Below are 15,129 nucleotides of genomic sequence, written 5' to 3'. Positions count from 1 at the left end.
CGGATGAGTGGAGGTTTCGAAGATGTGAGAAGTCTACAGAGTGACTGAAAAAGGAGTTTGAGAAAAGACCAGTAGAACCAGCCGCTGAGCAGGAACAAATGATCTTAATCTTAGTCATGTAAAATTCTGAGGAGGGTCTCCTCTGAGGTGGAGGGCATGGGGCAGGGAAGGCATATTGCTGTAGATTAGGAAGAAGATAATCACAAAGAAACAACACCGGAGTCCTCTGGTTCAGGGTGTCTAGGTGCAAAACGACAAGAAGAAATGGTACAGAATTTCAGTTGGTCACAGAGTTTGGTAGGAGGAATCACTAGCATTTGGTGCTCAGAGAGCAAAGGTTACACAGCTACAGAGTGGGAAGGTTGAGAGTCAAGCCTGTTCTCCTGGATTTCTGGTAGACTGTACATTCTACCACACTATGGCTCAGGTGTATGATGTTCAGAGAGGAGGAGAGATGAACAGAGGGAGAAACTGAAGTTACATGAGAAAGATGCACTGCGAGTAAGAGTCACGGTGACCCAGGGAGAAGAAGTACACATCCTCCCTCCCTGACTCAAAGTCTTTCTCCAGCAACAAACCTTTTGCAGTAACTGCGGAACTCAAAGGCATCCTCTCTCCTTCCTGAGGTCACTGTCTCAACTGCTGCTTTTTTTTTTTTTTTTTTTTAATTAGCTTCCTGCCTTCAGCTTTCTACGCAACCCCTCTGGTCACTGATACTTTCCTGTTACTGAATCACCTGGTACTTTTTTTTTTTTTTTGAGACAGAGTCTCACTCCATCACCCAGGCTGGAGGGCAGTGGCGCAATCTCGGCTCACTGCTGCAACCTCCGCCTTCAGGGTTCAAGTTATTCTTGTGCCTCAGCCTCCTGAGTATCTGGGATTTATAGGCAAGCACCACCACATTTCTCCGTACCAAGGAACTGGGGTTTCATCCTGAGGGCAGTGACAGCCTCTGAAATGTGGAGAGCAGATCTGTGTTCTAGAGAGGTGACACTGGCAGCAGATGAGGACAGTTTGGTGGAGGCAAGCCCAAGTACAGAGAGGGTAATTTTTGTATTTTTAGTAGAGATGAGGTTTCGCCATGTTGGCAAGGCTGGTCTTGAACTCCTGGCCTCAAGTGATCTGCCCACCTCGACCTCCCAGAGTGCTGGGATTACAGGCATGAGCCACCGCACTGGGTCCACCTGTTACTTTTTATTCCCATTGAACACTCACTTCTCCTTAAAGGAGTCTTTTTCTCAGCCTTCTTGGCATTGTGTTCTTGACTCTCCTTGTATCATTTGGCCAGTCCTTCTCAATCATCGTTCCAGCCTCTTTTCTCTGCCTGTCCCTTAATTGTTGGTGTTCCCCAAGGTTCTATCCTCCTTTGTTCTCACACCCCCCTGTGTGAGCCTCTCCACTCCTCTGGCTTCAGTTGCCATCAAGTGCTGACAGCCTTATATTTATCAGGTTCAGGTTCACCTAGTTCCTCCTCCCCAGCTATATAGAGCAACAGGACAGCTCCATTTGCCTATTTCTTGAATGCCTCAAATCCAAAATGCCCCAAATTAAACTCCCCATTTCTTCAGCCCAATCAACATTTTCTCCATAGGTTCCTTTTATTCATGAAAGGCACCACTTCCTTCCCCTAATACCTGAGATGAACCTTGACTTCCCTTTTCCCTGACCTTCTATATTTAGTCCACCCACCGTCTGGTTAGTTCTCACTCCTTTATAGTTCTCAGTCCCATCCAGGTCTGTGCAGCCTCTCTGTCCTGCACAATCACAAGAGCACCCCTACTCGCCTCTCTGTACTTGGGCTTGCCTCCCAAACTGTCCTCATCTGCTGCCAGCGTCACCTTTCTAAAATGCAGGTCTGCTCTCCAGCTTTCAGAGGCTCTCACTGCCCTCAGGATGAAACCCCAATTCCTTGGTATGGAAAAAGGCCCTCTGGAACCACTCTCTGCCCACCCGTCCTCCTTGCATGCTTCACCTGGTCTCTACTATATTACTTATACTTCCCCAGCTTGCCATGTGCTCTCAACTTGGGGCCTTTGTACATCGTTTTCCACTGCCCAAAGTCCCTGTCCCTCTCTCCTTAGTCAATTCGTCTCCCTCAGAACCTTAAAAAATCTGCCCCCCATTCCTCAAGGCTGGTGTGGTCCCTCCCCTGCATTCTCATAGCACTCTCGAGGTTTCTATCTGTGGGCGCTTCTTCCTCATAGAGCTTTGTCCTGTTGACTTGTTTGACCCAGTCACCACCCCAGAGGTTCCTTTTGGTCCGAGATCATGTTTTCTTCACTGTCATATACACAGGACTGAATATATGTGGCGCAGAGAAGCAGGACAGTGTTTTGATTGAGCAGACAACTGGATTCAAGCCACATCCTACACTAACTTGCAAGGGAATTTGGGCACACAAGTTATTCCATGCCTGTGCACTTTGGTCTTCTCATCTATAAAATGACCAAATCAGAGTACTTAGAGCTGTTATCAAGTAAGAGTAGCAAGGATTGTTTGAGGACTAATTGCGTTAGTAACATAAGGAGCATGGCAGAGTGCTCGGCACAGAGTAACAGAGTACAACTCGCTGTTGCTGCCCCTTGTTGGATGAAGGAGCATCTGTGGCTTGAGGTGGGGTGGGCTGATAAAGGAAACGCCTTTCCCCAGAGCCCTTGGGCAGGTTTGACCAAGACAGACAGCTTGAAGTGAGGAGCCTTGAGGGTAGCAATCAGAAAGTCAAGAACCTTGATGCCAGTTTACCAGAAGGGTTTCCAATGTGGGAGTTACAGATGGCAGAGACAGTGGGCAAACAGCACACTCAGAAGGTCACTGAGTAGCAACTAGGGAGGCTTCCGCATGGCAGGTCTACCAGCTTTCCCCCTCTGTCTCAGGGCTGCTCTACACAGAAACCTATCATTATTTCCTTGTTAAGATGATGCAAAGTGCACCAACCTCTGTTCTCCAGGTTATTTGCACTGTAACAATTTGCCACAAAGTCAGGGCAGCTCCTTGTCTAATTGCACACTGCTTGTGGCTACTCTGGGTTTGTTTGTGTCAATGCGTCTTCAGACTCCGCGGACAGGACACAGATTCAAATCTGGGAACCAAAGGTGGGCAAACCCATCTGCTCATAGTCAGTGTTGACGGAGAGTGGTTAGTGGGGGAGGAGTCTGTGCCAATATCTAATGATCCCATGAGAATGTATCAAAAGACACATTTTTCCAAGTATAAATAAAAATAACATCTGTGAGATCCGGAACAGTTGCAGCTTTGCTATCACTGTGACAACATTCTAAGCATCGACGTAAGCTATTCACCCTCATCAGACTTTAACTGGTCACGCAGCGTGTTTGGTTTTCTTCCTAACTCAAATATGGAATCTCCATCTGCTGCTGCTGCTCCCCGTCTCTTCTTTGTTGTTTAATTACCAGCAAAGCCGTAGGAGATGAAGTCTTAATTCTGTCTTTGTTCTGAATCCCCTTTCAGTACAGTAAGCTGTGCACATGCTCACTCCTCTCCCATTAAGGCCGTGGAAATTATGCTGCCAAATTATTTCCCAGTTTCCCTTGAAGATTTCTTCACTTTTCTAAAGTGCCTCTAAAGTAAACCATCGTGTTTATATTAAAAGTTCCTCAGCGTGGCCACTGCAATTCCAGATTGTCCTTGGTGAAACTGTGCCCGCTGTAGAGATAAACATGCACGTTTGTGTTACAGTGCGGAAATCTGAAAGAAACAGGTATCTGGAAGAAGTGCAGTTTTAGATTGAGTGGAGCCCATCAGAGGTGAACTTGTCTGACCTTGATTCTCCAATCTTGAGTCTCCAGAATTTGGGCAAAGGTCAGTTGTCTACAATGAGGGCTGAGAAACGGAAAAAAAGTAGTTCTCAAGCTCACAAAGATAAGACAGAGGAAGTCCTTACAAGTTTTGAAATGGTGACCTGACACAAAGTTTATCCAAAGGCCAAAGTTTGTCCAAAGCATATGAGTCCTGAATTCTCAGTCCCTGGAGCCAGAGGACAGACTTATGGGGACTTGGCTTGTCCTTGCCTTATGGACTTTTCCTTGTATAAACGAACAACACTAAGGCCAATAGACAAATCATAGAACAGATGTTAGAGGCTAGAAAACAATATTTCCGACTGACTAGATTTGCAACAAGTCTTACAGAATAGAAAGACTCTGAGGATCTATTCCTAGGAAAACAAAATAAACACATTGCTGACAGTTCTCAACAAAATATCAGAGCCTAGCCATGAACAGGGTCCCACATGTATGCATCATTACTGAGTCAAGGGTACTTGCTTAAGGCAGCAAGGACTTCAGAAGAATCTCATGACACTCCATTTTTGTCAGTCCTTCAGAGCCCAAGACCACCAAAAACACTCCTGTAATGGAACAAGCTGGCTTTATTACTAATAGCAACAAGGCTTTTGAAAGCCTTCTCTCATCTTCCTGAGGAATCACCTCTCCAGGTATACAGAGACAGTGTGGGTAGGTTGACAGGAAATGGAGAGGAAGGAGAGCTTCCCTAAGTGAAAACCTAAGTGTTTTCCTAAACACAAGCACCACTGAGCAGTCTATAGATGGAATTTTGCAATCAAAATTGCAGGGTATTCTGTTCAAGCCACACCTTTTTTTCCTCCATTTTGAGATAATTAAAAATTCCCATGCAGATGTAAAAACAAAAAAAATAGAAAAATCTCTTGTATCTTTTCCCCCAATGGTAACATCTTGCAAGACTATGGTATATCAGAACTCGGCTTTTGTGTGTGTGTGTGTGTGTGTGTCAGAGTCTCACTCCATCAACCAGGCCGGAGTGCAACTGTGTGATCACAGTTCACTTAGCCTTGATATCCTGGGCTCAAGTGATCCTCTCATCTCAGCCTCCTGAGGAGCTGGGACTGCAAGCATGCACCACCACACCTAGCTAATCTTTTTCATTTTCTTTCCTTTCTTTTCTTTTCTTTTCTTTTCTTTTCTTTTCTTTTCTTTTCTTTTCTTTCTTTCTTTCTCTTTCTTTCCTTTCTCTTTTTCTTCTTTCTTTCTTTCTTCTTTTTCTTTTCTTTCTCTTTTTTCTTTCTCTTTCTCTTTTTTCTTTCTCTTTCTTTTTTCTTTCTTTCTCTTTTTCTTTCTTCTTTCTTTCTTTTCTTTCTTTCTCTTTCTCTCTCTCTCTCTCTCTCTCTCTCTCTCATAGAGATGGGGTCTCACTATGTTGCCTAGGCTCATCTCAAACTCCTGCACAGCCCAAATACTGACATTAATACAGTTATGATGTAGAACATTTCTGTCACCATAAGGGTGCCTCAAACTTCACTTTTTAGCTACCTCTACTTCCCTCCCACCCCCACTGCCTTCTTAATCCCTGGCAATTCCAAATCTCTGTTCTCCATTTCTGTAAGTTTGTCAATTCAAGAATGTTATATAAATGGGATCACACTGTATGATTAGTTTTTATTTTCATATAGCATAGCTCCCTAGAGATTTATTCAAGTTACCAAATGTATTAATGGTTCACTCCTTTCACTGCTGAGTAGAACTCCATGGTATGCATGTACCACTGTTTAACTATTGAAGGCCATCTGAGTTATTTCCAGTTTGGGGCTATCACAAATAAAACTGCAGTAATCACTGACTTATAGGTTTTTATGTTACCATAAGTTTTCATTTCCCTGGGATAAATGCCCAGGAGTATAATTACTGGAATGCATGGTAATTGCATGTTTAGTTTTTTAGGAAACAGCCAAATTGTTTTCCAGAATGACCATATCATTTTACACTCTCACCAGCAATGTCTGAATGATCCAGTTTCTCTGTATTTGGTGTAGTCACTATTTTTTATTTAGCCATTCTAATAAGTATGTAGTAATATCTTATTGTGGTTTTAATTTACATTTCCCTAATGGCCAGTAAGGTTGAACAATTTTTTATGTGCTTATATGCTACCTGTATATCTCCTGAAATGTTTGTTTCTATCTTTTGCCCATTTTCTAATTGGAGTTTTTTATTTATTTGCTTGTTTTACTGTTGATTTTCAAGAGTTCTTTATATATTCTAAATAATCCTGTTTTGATAAGTGATTTGCAAATATTCTGTCCCAGTCTGTAGCTTGTATTTTCATCCTCTTAGCAGAGTATTTTGTGGAGCAAAAATTTATCATCTTGATGAGCTCCAATTTATCAGCTTTTTCTTTTATGGATCATGTTTTTGGTGTCAAGTCTAAGAACTCTTTGCCAGTCCTAAATCCCATAATTTTTTTTCCTAAAAATTTTATAATTTTACATTCTAGGGAAAACTAGGTTCTAAGATGGCTGAATAGGAACAGCTCCAGTCTGCAGCTCCCAGTGTGAGCAATGAAGAAAATGGGCGATTTCTGCATTTCCAACTGAGGTACCAGGTTCATGTCACTGGGGCTTGTCAGACAGTGGGTGCAGCCCACGGAGCAGGGCGGGGCATCGCCTCACCTGGGAAGCACAAGGGGTCGGTTAATTCCCTTTCCTAGCAAAGGGAGGCCATGACAGATGGTACCTGGAAAATCGGGACACTCCCACCCTAATACTGCGCTTTTCCAATGGCCTTAGCAAATGGCACACCAGAAGATTATATCCCTCTGACCCGCCTGGCTCAGAGGGTCGCATGCCCACGGAGCCTCACTCACTGCTATCACAACAGTCTGAGATTGAACTGCAAGGTGGCAAATCAAAACCACAATGAGGTACCATCTCACACTAGTTAGAATGGCAATCATTTAAAAAGTCAGGAAACAACAGGTGCTGGAGAGGATGTGGAGAAATAGGAATGCTTTTACACTGTTGGTGGGACTGTAAACTAGTTCAACCATTGTGGAAGACAGTGTGGCGATTCCTCAAGGATCTAGAACTAGAAATACCATTTGACCCAGCCATCCCATTACTGGGTATATACCCAAAGGATTATAAATCATGCTACTATAAAGACACATGCACACGTATGTTTATTACGACACTATTCACAATAGCAAAGACTTGGAACCAACCCAAATATCCATCAATGACAGACTAGATTAAGAAAATGTGGCACATATACACCATGAAATACTATGCAGCCATCAAAAAGGACGAGTTCATGTCCTTTGTAGGGACATGGATGAAGCTGGAAACCATCATTCTCAGCAAACTATTGCAAGAACAGAAAACCAAACACCACATGTTCTCACTCATAGGTGGGAATTGAACAATGAGAACACTTGGATACAGGATGGGGAACATCACACATCGGGGCCTGTCATGGGGTGGGGGGAGAGGGGAGGGATAGCATTAGGAGATATACCTAATGTAAATGACGAGTTAATGGGTGCACACACAAACATGGCACATGTATACATACGTAACAAACCTGCACATTGTGCACATGTACCCTAGAACTTAAAGTATAATAATAATTTTTAAAAATTTATATTCTACATGAAGTCCATGCTGCATTTTAGTTAATTTTTGTATAAGGTGTGAGATTTGGTTCAAGATTTGTTTTTTTTGCCTATGGCTCTCCAATTGCTCCAGTGCCTCTGAAAAGCCTGTCTTTCCTCTACTGTATTGTTTTTACACTTTTGTAAACAATTAGTTGAGCATAGTTATGTGGGTTTGTTTCTGGGTTTGTATTCTTTTCTGTTGATCTATGTGTTTGTCCTTCAGCCAATACCATGCAATCTTAATTACTTTAGCTATAAAATAAGTCTTGAAATTAGATGGATTGATTCTTCCCACTTCAATTTTCTTTTTCAAAATGTTTTAGCTATTCTAGTTCCTCTGCCTTTTCATTTAAGATTTAGAATAATCCTATCTATATCTACAAAAAAAATTTACAAAGATTTTACTGGGAATTGCATAATTTTGTGTATAAATCTGGGGAGAATTGATATCTTTATTCCATTGCCTTCTAATCTATGACATGGCATGTTTCTTTACAACTTTAATTTCTTTCACCAGTAATTTGTAGTTTTCAGCATGCAAGTCCTGTACATGTCTTGTGAGATTTACACCTGTCTTTCATTTTAATTTTGAATGAATATAAATAGTATTGCATTGTTAACTTCAGTGTCCTCATATGTGTGTTACTAGTATATAAAATATAATCGATTTTCTATGTTTATTTTGTATTCTGCCACTTTGCAAAATTCACTTATTAGCTCTATGAGATTTTTGCTTTCTTTGTGTGTGTGCATGTATGTGTATGTTTGTAGGTCTCTTGGGATTTTCTATATAATTATGTCATCTACAAATTGGAAGTATTTTATTTCTTCCTTTCTAATCTAAATGATATTTTATTTCCTTTTTGTGTTTTTGCCTCATTTCGCTGGTTAGAACTTATAGCACTATGTTGAATAAGATCAGTGAGAATGGACATCCCTGCATTGCTCCTGATCTTATGGGGGAGACACTCAGTCTTTTACTATGAAGTATAATGTTATCTATAGGTTTTTTGTATATGCTCTTTATCAGGTTGAGGAAGTTCCTCTTTACTCCTATATTTCTGAGAGTTTTGATTGTGAATGGATATTGAATTTTGTCATGCACTTTTTAAAATATTAATTGATATGATTACTTGGTCATGGTGTATAGTTCCTTTCATATATTGCTAAATTGTATTTGATGATATTTTGCTAAGGATATTTTGCACCTATATTCACAGAGGATATTCATCCATAGTCTTTTGTTTTGTTCTGTATTATCTTTGCCTCATTTTGGTATCAGGGTAATACTTAGCTTCAATAAAATAAATTGAGAAACACCTTTCTCTTCTATTTTCTGGGAGACACTGCATGGAATTGATGTTAATTCTTATTTAAATAGTTGGTAGAATTCTCCAGTGAAGCCATCTGGATCCAGAGGTTTATTTTTTGAGAGTTTTTCAATTAAGAATTTAATTTCCTTAATAGTTATGGGGGGGATATTCAAATTATCTATTTAACGTTGAGTGAGTTATTTTTCATTTTATGAGGAATTAGTCTAGTTCCTCTAAGTTGTGAAATTTATGTTTGTAGGGTTATTCAAAGTTTTTCTCATTATTCTTTTGATGCCTCAGGTATCTATCGATAGTGTTATCTCCTCTTTAATTCCTGACAATGGAAATTTATGTCTGTTCTATTTTTTTTTTTTTGTACCTTTTGCTAAAGATTTGTCAATTGTATCAGGAGATGTAATATTTTATTTAATATATGCAATTTTTAGTTCATTATTGTCTTCATCTGTTCTGCTACTATAAGAAAGTTACCTGGCCAGGCATGGTGGCTCACGCCTGTAATCTCATACTTTGAAGGCCAAGGTGGTAGGATCACTTGAGCTCAGGAGTTCAAGACCAGCCTGTGCAACATGGAGAGACAGCATCTCTACAAAAAAGAAAAAATAGCTGGACATGGTGGCATGCACCTGTAATCAATTGTATTGATTGTTTTCAAATAACCAGTTTTTCATTTCATTTTTTCCCTATTTTTTTCTGTTTTCAATTTCTTGATTTCTGCTCTTTACTATTTTCCTTCCTTTTGCTTGCTTTTTTTTTTTTCTTGAGGATGGAGCTTATATTCTTATTTCGTGACTTTTCCTTTTTGTAATGTATGCATTTAGTGTTACACAGTTTTGTCCTAATACTGCATTTGCTAGATTTCACAAATTTATATTTTCACTTTTATTCAGTTCAATATATTTTTTGTTTCCCTTGAGACTTCCTCTTTGACCCATGGATTATTTAGAAGTATGTTGTTTAGTTTTCAAGTGTTTTGAGGGTTTCCTGTTATCTTTCTGCTGCTGAGTTCTAGTTTGATTCCCTTGTGGTTAGAAAACACATTCTATATTATTTCAATTATTTGAAATCTATCGAGGCTTGTTTTATGTCCCAGGATGTGGTTTATCTTGGTATACGTTTTGTGAACACTTAAAAGCTTAAGTATTTTGCTCTTGTTGGGTGAAGTGTTTTATACATGTCAATTTGATCCTGTTCGTTGATGGTGTTTTTAGTTTTTCTATACCTTTGTTGAGTTTTTGTCTATTTACTTCATCAATTGCTGAGAGAGGTCCTTGAAGTCACCAAATATCTCTCCTTTGAGTTTTATCAGTTTTGCTTCAGTTTTGCCACTCTGTTGTTTGGTGCATACCCATTTAGAATTGGTATGTCTTCTTAGTGCTTAAACCCTGTTATTATTATATAGTGTCCCTCACTGTCTCTGGCAATGTCCTTTGCTTTGAAGTCCAATTTATTTGATACTAAAAGAGCCATCCCTTATTTCCTTTGATTTGAATAGCAAGCATTTTTCCATCCTTTTACTTTCAACCAGCCAATATTGCTATTTGAAGTATTTGTTGTAGGCAGTACATAATTGGGTCATTTAAAAAATATATTCCATTCCTCTATCTTTTAATTGGTATATTTAGACTACTTATATTAAATGTAATTATTGATGAATTAGGGATGTCTGCCATTTTATTTTTTGTTTTCTGTTTTTATTGTCTCTTTCTTTTTCCTGCCTTATTGTTGGTTATCTGAATGCTTTTTAGAATTCCACTTTTATTTATCTGTAATGTTTCTGAGTGTATCCCTTTGTGTATCATTTTAGTGGATGCTCTAGGTATTTTCCCTCTCTCTCTCTCTATATATATATGTAGATATATATATAAAAAGATATATATGTGTATATATATCTTATGATAGTCGATTAGCATCATCATTCTACCAATTCAAGTGAAGTATAGAAAACTTATTTCCTCTTACGTCTCTTTACCTTCCCTCATTTATAATATAATTATCTTAATAATTCCTCTACATCCATTTAAAACCACATCAGGCAGCATTAACATTTTTATTTCAAAACATTAAATGTAACTTAGACTCTAAAAGAGAAGGACAGCCTATTGTATTTACACATATTTTGGCTTACCATGTTCTTTGTTATTTTCTAATATTCTAAGGTTCCTTCTTTTATGAATTCCTTTCTGCTTAGATAACTTCCCTTAGTCATTATTTGTTGTTGTTGTTGTTGTTTTTAGATGGAATTTCACTCTTGTTGCCCAAGCTGAAGTGCAATGGCATGATCTCAGCTCATTGCAAATTCTGCCTCCCAGATTCAAGTGATTCTCCTGCCTCAGCCTCCCAGGTAGCTGGGATTACAGGCGCCTGCCACTAGGCCCAGCTAATTTTTGTATTTTTAGTAGAGATGGAGTTTCACCATGTTGGCCAGACCAGTCTTGAACTCCTGACCTCAAGTGATCCACCAGCCTTAGCCTCCCAAAGTGCTGGAATTATAGATGTGAGCTACCATGCCCAGCCTGGTCATTCTTTTAAGATAGGTCTCCTGGCAACAAAGTCTCAGTTTTCTGTCTGAAAAAGTCTTGATTTTCTCTTTGTACTTGAAGGATATTTTTGCTGGACATAGAATGCTAGGTTGGCAGGTCTTTTCTTTCAGCATTTGAGAAATGTACCATTTCCTTCTGTCCTCCACAGTTTCTGATGAGAAATCTGCTATTCAGTAGTTTTAGGCTGCAATATCACAGGGAGGTATTCATGTCAACATGGGCACTGGGTCACAAGTTCCCTAAGTTTGAAGTGTCAACTTCGACCAAACAAATTAATGGCTATTCTACATTCAAAAATCAGGAAATTTAAATTTATTATGAAATGTAATGCAGCATATATTAAAGACTTAACCAGCGTTTTAAAACTCAACTTTCAAAGAAAAGATAGTATTGCTCCCTGTTTCATTAAAACCTAGAGAGATGTAATCGGTAAGCAAGAAGGAAAAAGGGAAATTCACAAAGTAACTTTTTGTGTCTGTTTCTTTTTAACCCAGCATGGAGAGAAAATTTATGTCCTTGCATGCATCCATCTCCGTATCAGAAATGGAACCAAATGGCACCTTCAGCAATAACAACAACAGCAGGAACTGCACAATTGAAAACTTCAAGAGAGAATTTTTCCCAGTTGTATATCTGATAATATTTGTCTGGGGAGTCTTGGGAAATGGCTTGTCCATATATGTTTTCCTGCAGCCTTATAAGAAGTCCACATCTGTGAATGTTTTCATGCTAAATCTGGCCATTTCAGATCTCCTGTTCATAAGCACGCTTCCCTTCAGGGCTGACTATTACCTTAGAGGCTCCAATTGGATATTTGGAGACCTGACCTGCAGGATTATGTCTTATTCCTTGTATGTCAACATGTACAGCAGTATTTATTTCCTGACCGTGCTGAGTGTTGTGCGTTTCCTGGCAACTGTTCACCCCTTTCGGCTTCTGCATGTCACCAGCATCAGGAGTGCCTGGATCCTATGTGGGATCATATGGATCCTTACCATGGCTTCCTCAGTAATGCTCCTCAACAATGGCTCTGAGCAGAAGGGCAGTGTCATATCATGCTTAGAGCTGAATCTCTACAAAATTACTAAGCTGCAGACCATGAACTATATTGCCTTGGTGGTGGGCTTCCTGCTGCCGTTTTTCACACTCAGCATCTGTTATCTGCTGATCATTCGGGCTCTGTTAAAAGTGGAGGTCCCAGAATCGGGGCTGCGGGTTTCTCACAGGAAGGCACTGACCACCATCATCATCACCTTGATCATCTTCTTCTTGTGTTTCCTGCCCTATCACACACTGAGGACCCTCCACTTGGTAACATGGAAAGTGGGTATATGCGAAGACAGGCTGCATAAAGCTGTGGTTATCACACTGGCCTTGGCGGCAGCCAATACGTGCTTCAATCCTCTACTCTATTACTTTGCTGGGGAGAATTTTAAGGACAGACTAAGGTCTGCACTCCGAAAAGGCCATCCACAGAAGGCAAAGACAAAGCATGGTTTCCCTGTTAGTATGTGATTGAGAAAGGAAACAAAGGTATAAGGAGTTCTTAGATGAGACCTGTTCTTGTATCATTGTGTCCATCTTCATTCATGCATAGTCTCCAAATGACTTTGTATTTACATCATTCCCAGCAAATGTTGATTCTTAATATTTAGTTGACCAAGACTTTTGTTAATAAGAACAACTTCAAAAATTTTATTCCGTGTATTTTCAGTTGTTGAGTCTTAATGAGGGATACAGGAGGAAAAATCCCCACTAGAGTCCTGTGGGCTGAAATATCAGACTGGGAAAAAATGCAAAGCACATTGGATCCTACTTTTCTCCAGATATTGAACCAGAAGTCTGGCCCATCAGGCTTTCTAAATTCTTCAAAACAGCCACAACTTCCCCAGCTTCCCCAGCTCCCTTGCCCTCTTCAGTCCCCAGAGATATAGCCAACTAACGATGCTACTGGAAGCCCCAGAGCAGACAAGAAGCACATCCTAAGATTCAGGGAAAGAAGAGGAAGGCTGTCCTATAACAAAGCAACTTCAAGTCCCAAGTAAGGACAGTGAGAGAAAAGAGGGGAGAAGGATTGGAGCAAAAGAGAACTGGCAATAAGCTGCTTTTTTAAGTTTACACAGCTAGTAAGAGTTTTAAAAATCTCTGTGCAGAAGTGTAGGCTGGGTGCTCTCCCCACTGCTATCCTTGTAAACTTCCAGGAAGATTGGTTGAAAGTCTGGATAAAAGCTCTCCTCTCCTACCAGTTTCCTCCCCCTCCTCACTCTCACAAGAAAACCAAGGGTTTCTCTTTAGAGTTGTTGACTCATAGTACAGTAAAGGGTGGAGGTGATATGGCATTCTGAAGGTAGGGAGGGACTAAGTCAGTCTTCATACTAAGCACAAATCCCAGTACCCTTTCCTTATTTAGCTACCAGAATGATGACGGACTCAAACCCTGTCAAGACAGGACCCTGGAGGATCCTCCTATGAGGAAACTGCATTATCTGAAAAAATGGCTGACAGATACAAACAGTTGGGGATCCTTCAACACAAAAACTGGGTATCTGCCCTATTACTCATCTGACAATGAAGCCCACAATGCAATGAATCCCTTCCACTCACAGCATTTGGTCAACCTGTCAGAGCCTCATTCTTAATTATGAACAACAGTCAATGAACACAATACATTAGAGGGAAAGGCCCTAACACAAAAGGCACCAACAAATAAATGTGAGAGTAGATAGAGACCTTTTGAGTATAATAGGTCCTCCAAAATAAGAGATTACACCAAGATAGAGAAAAACACAGTAAGTAGGAAATAAGGAATCCGACACAGGTGAAAGTGAAGGGAATTCCCAGGATGTTGGTGTGTAGCAGGCTTAGAAAGCAACTCATTCATGTTGGAGCAGGACTCTTAAAGGACTCTAGGAGAGATATCTCCCAGAAAAAAAAGAAATTAATTGATTCATGCACATTGAGAGGGATTTAGATTTCTCTTACAGAGATTGAGATAAACTAGTGACAAATACATAGAAAAATAAGCAACTGAAAACACAATACAGTTTTTAAATGCTAGAGGAAAAGAAACTTTTGTATTAGAGAGGAAATATAACCATAGTACACTAACTGGCTCAGCTGTGAATAATATTTACATAGAGGATAATGTGAATATAGTAGTTCCCCATTATCTGTGGTTTTGCTTTCTGCGGTTCATTTACAGCCAACCAGTCTGAAAATATTAAATGGAAAATTCCAGAAATAATTCTTAAGTTTTAAAACATGTACTGTTTTGAATAGCATGTTGAAATCTCACACTATCCCACTCCACCCATGTTCTGGGCATGGCAAAGTGGGATGGTGTGAGATTTCTCCAGTGGATCCACAATGTATATGCTACCCACCCATGAGTCACTTAGTCATCATCCAGTTGATCAGACCAACTGTTGTGGTATAGCAGTGCTTGTGTCAAAGTCACTCTTATTTTACTTAATAACGTCCCCAAAGCATAAGAGTAGTGACGCTGGCAAATAAGATACACCAAAGAGAAGCTGCAAAATGCTTCCTCTAACAGAAAAGGTGAAAGTTCTTGACTTAATAAGGAAAAAAAAAACATGCTGAAGTTGCTAAGCTCTACAGTAAGAACAAATCCATCTGTAAAACTGTGAAGAAGGCAAAAGAAATTTGTGCTAGTTTTGCTGTTGTACCTCAAGTTGCAAAAATTATTTATTACACCCCATGGTGTGTAATAAATGCTTAGTTAAGATGAAAAGGTATTACATTTATGGGTGGAAGACATGAACAGAAATGTGTTCCAATTGACAGCAATCGAGTTTGGTACTATTCGTGAT

At 39.8% G+C, this 15,129-nt stretch overlaps 1 protein-coding gene across 2 annotated transcripts in view; it reads left to right on the top strand.

Annotated features, from left to right (window-relative positions):
• Nucleotides 1–14,909, top strand: part of CYSLTR2 (cysteinyl leukotriene receptor 2) — a 34,654-nt gene extending 19,745 nt beyond the window's left edge. The window contains exons 2-3 of one of the 2 annotated variants that reach the window (XM_023187325.1): nucleotides 6,268–6,368; nucleotides 11,794–14,909. In XM_023187325.1, coding sequence (XP_023043093.1) covers nucleotides 11,795–12,814 — 1,020 coding nt within the window. In that variant the 5' untranslated portion in view covers nucleotides 6,268–6,368; nucleotide 11,794 and the 3' untranslated portion in view covers nucleotides 12,815–14,909. The remainder of the gene's footprint in view (nucleotides 1–6,267; nucleotides 6,369–11,793) is intronic. The other variant, XM_023187327.2, reaches the window with a different exon arrangement.
• The last annotated feature ends 220 nt before the right edge of the window (nucleotides 14,910–15,129 follow it).

This window comes from Piliocolobus tephrosceles, chromosome X (genome assembly GCF_002776525.5).
Source record: "Piliocolobus tephrosceles isolate RC106 chromosome X, ASM277652v3, whole genome shotgun sequence".
NCBI lineage: Eukaryota > Metazoa > Chordata > Mammalia > Primates > Cercopithecidae > Piliocolobus > Piliocolobus tephrosceles.
This window is presented reverse-complemented; position numbering and strand designations above follow the sequence as displayed.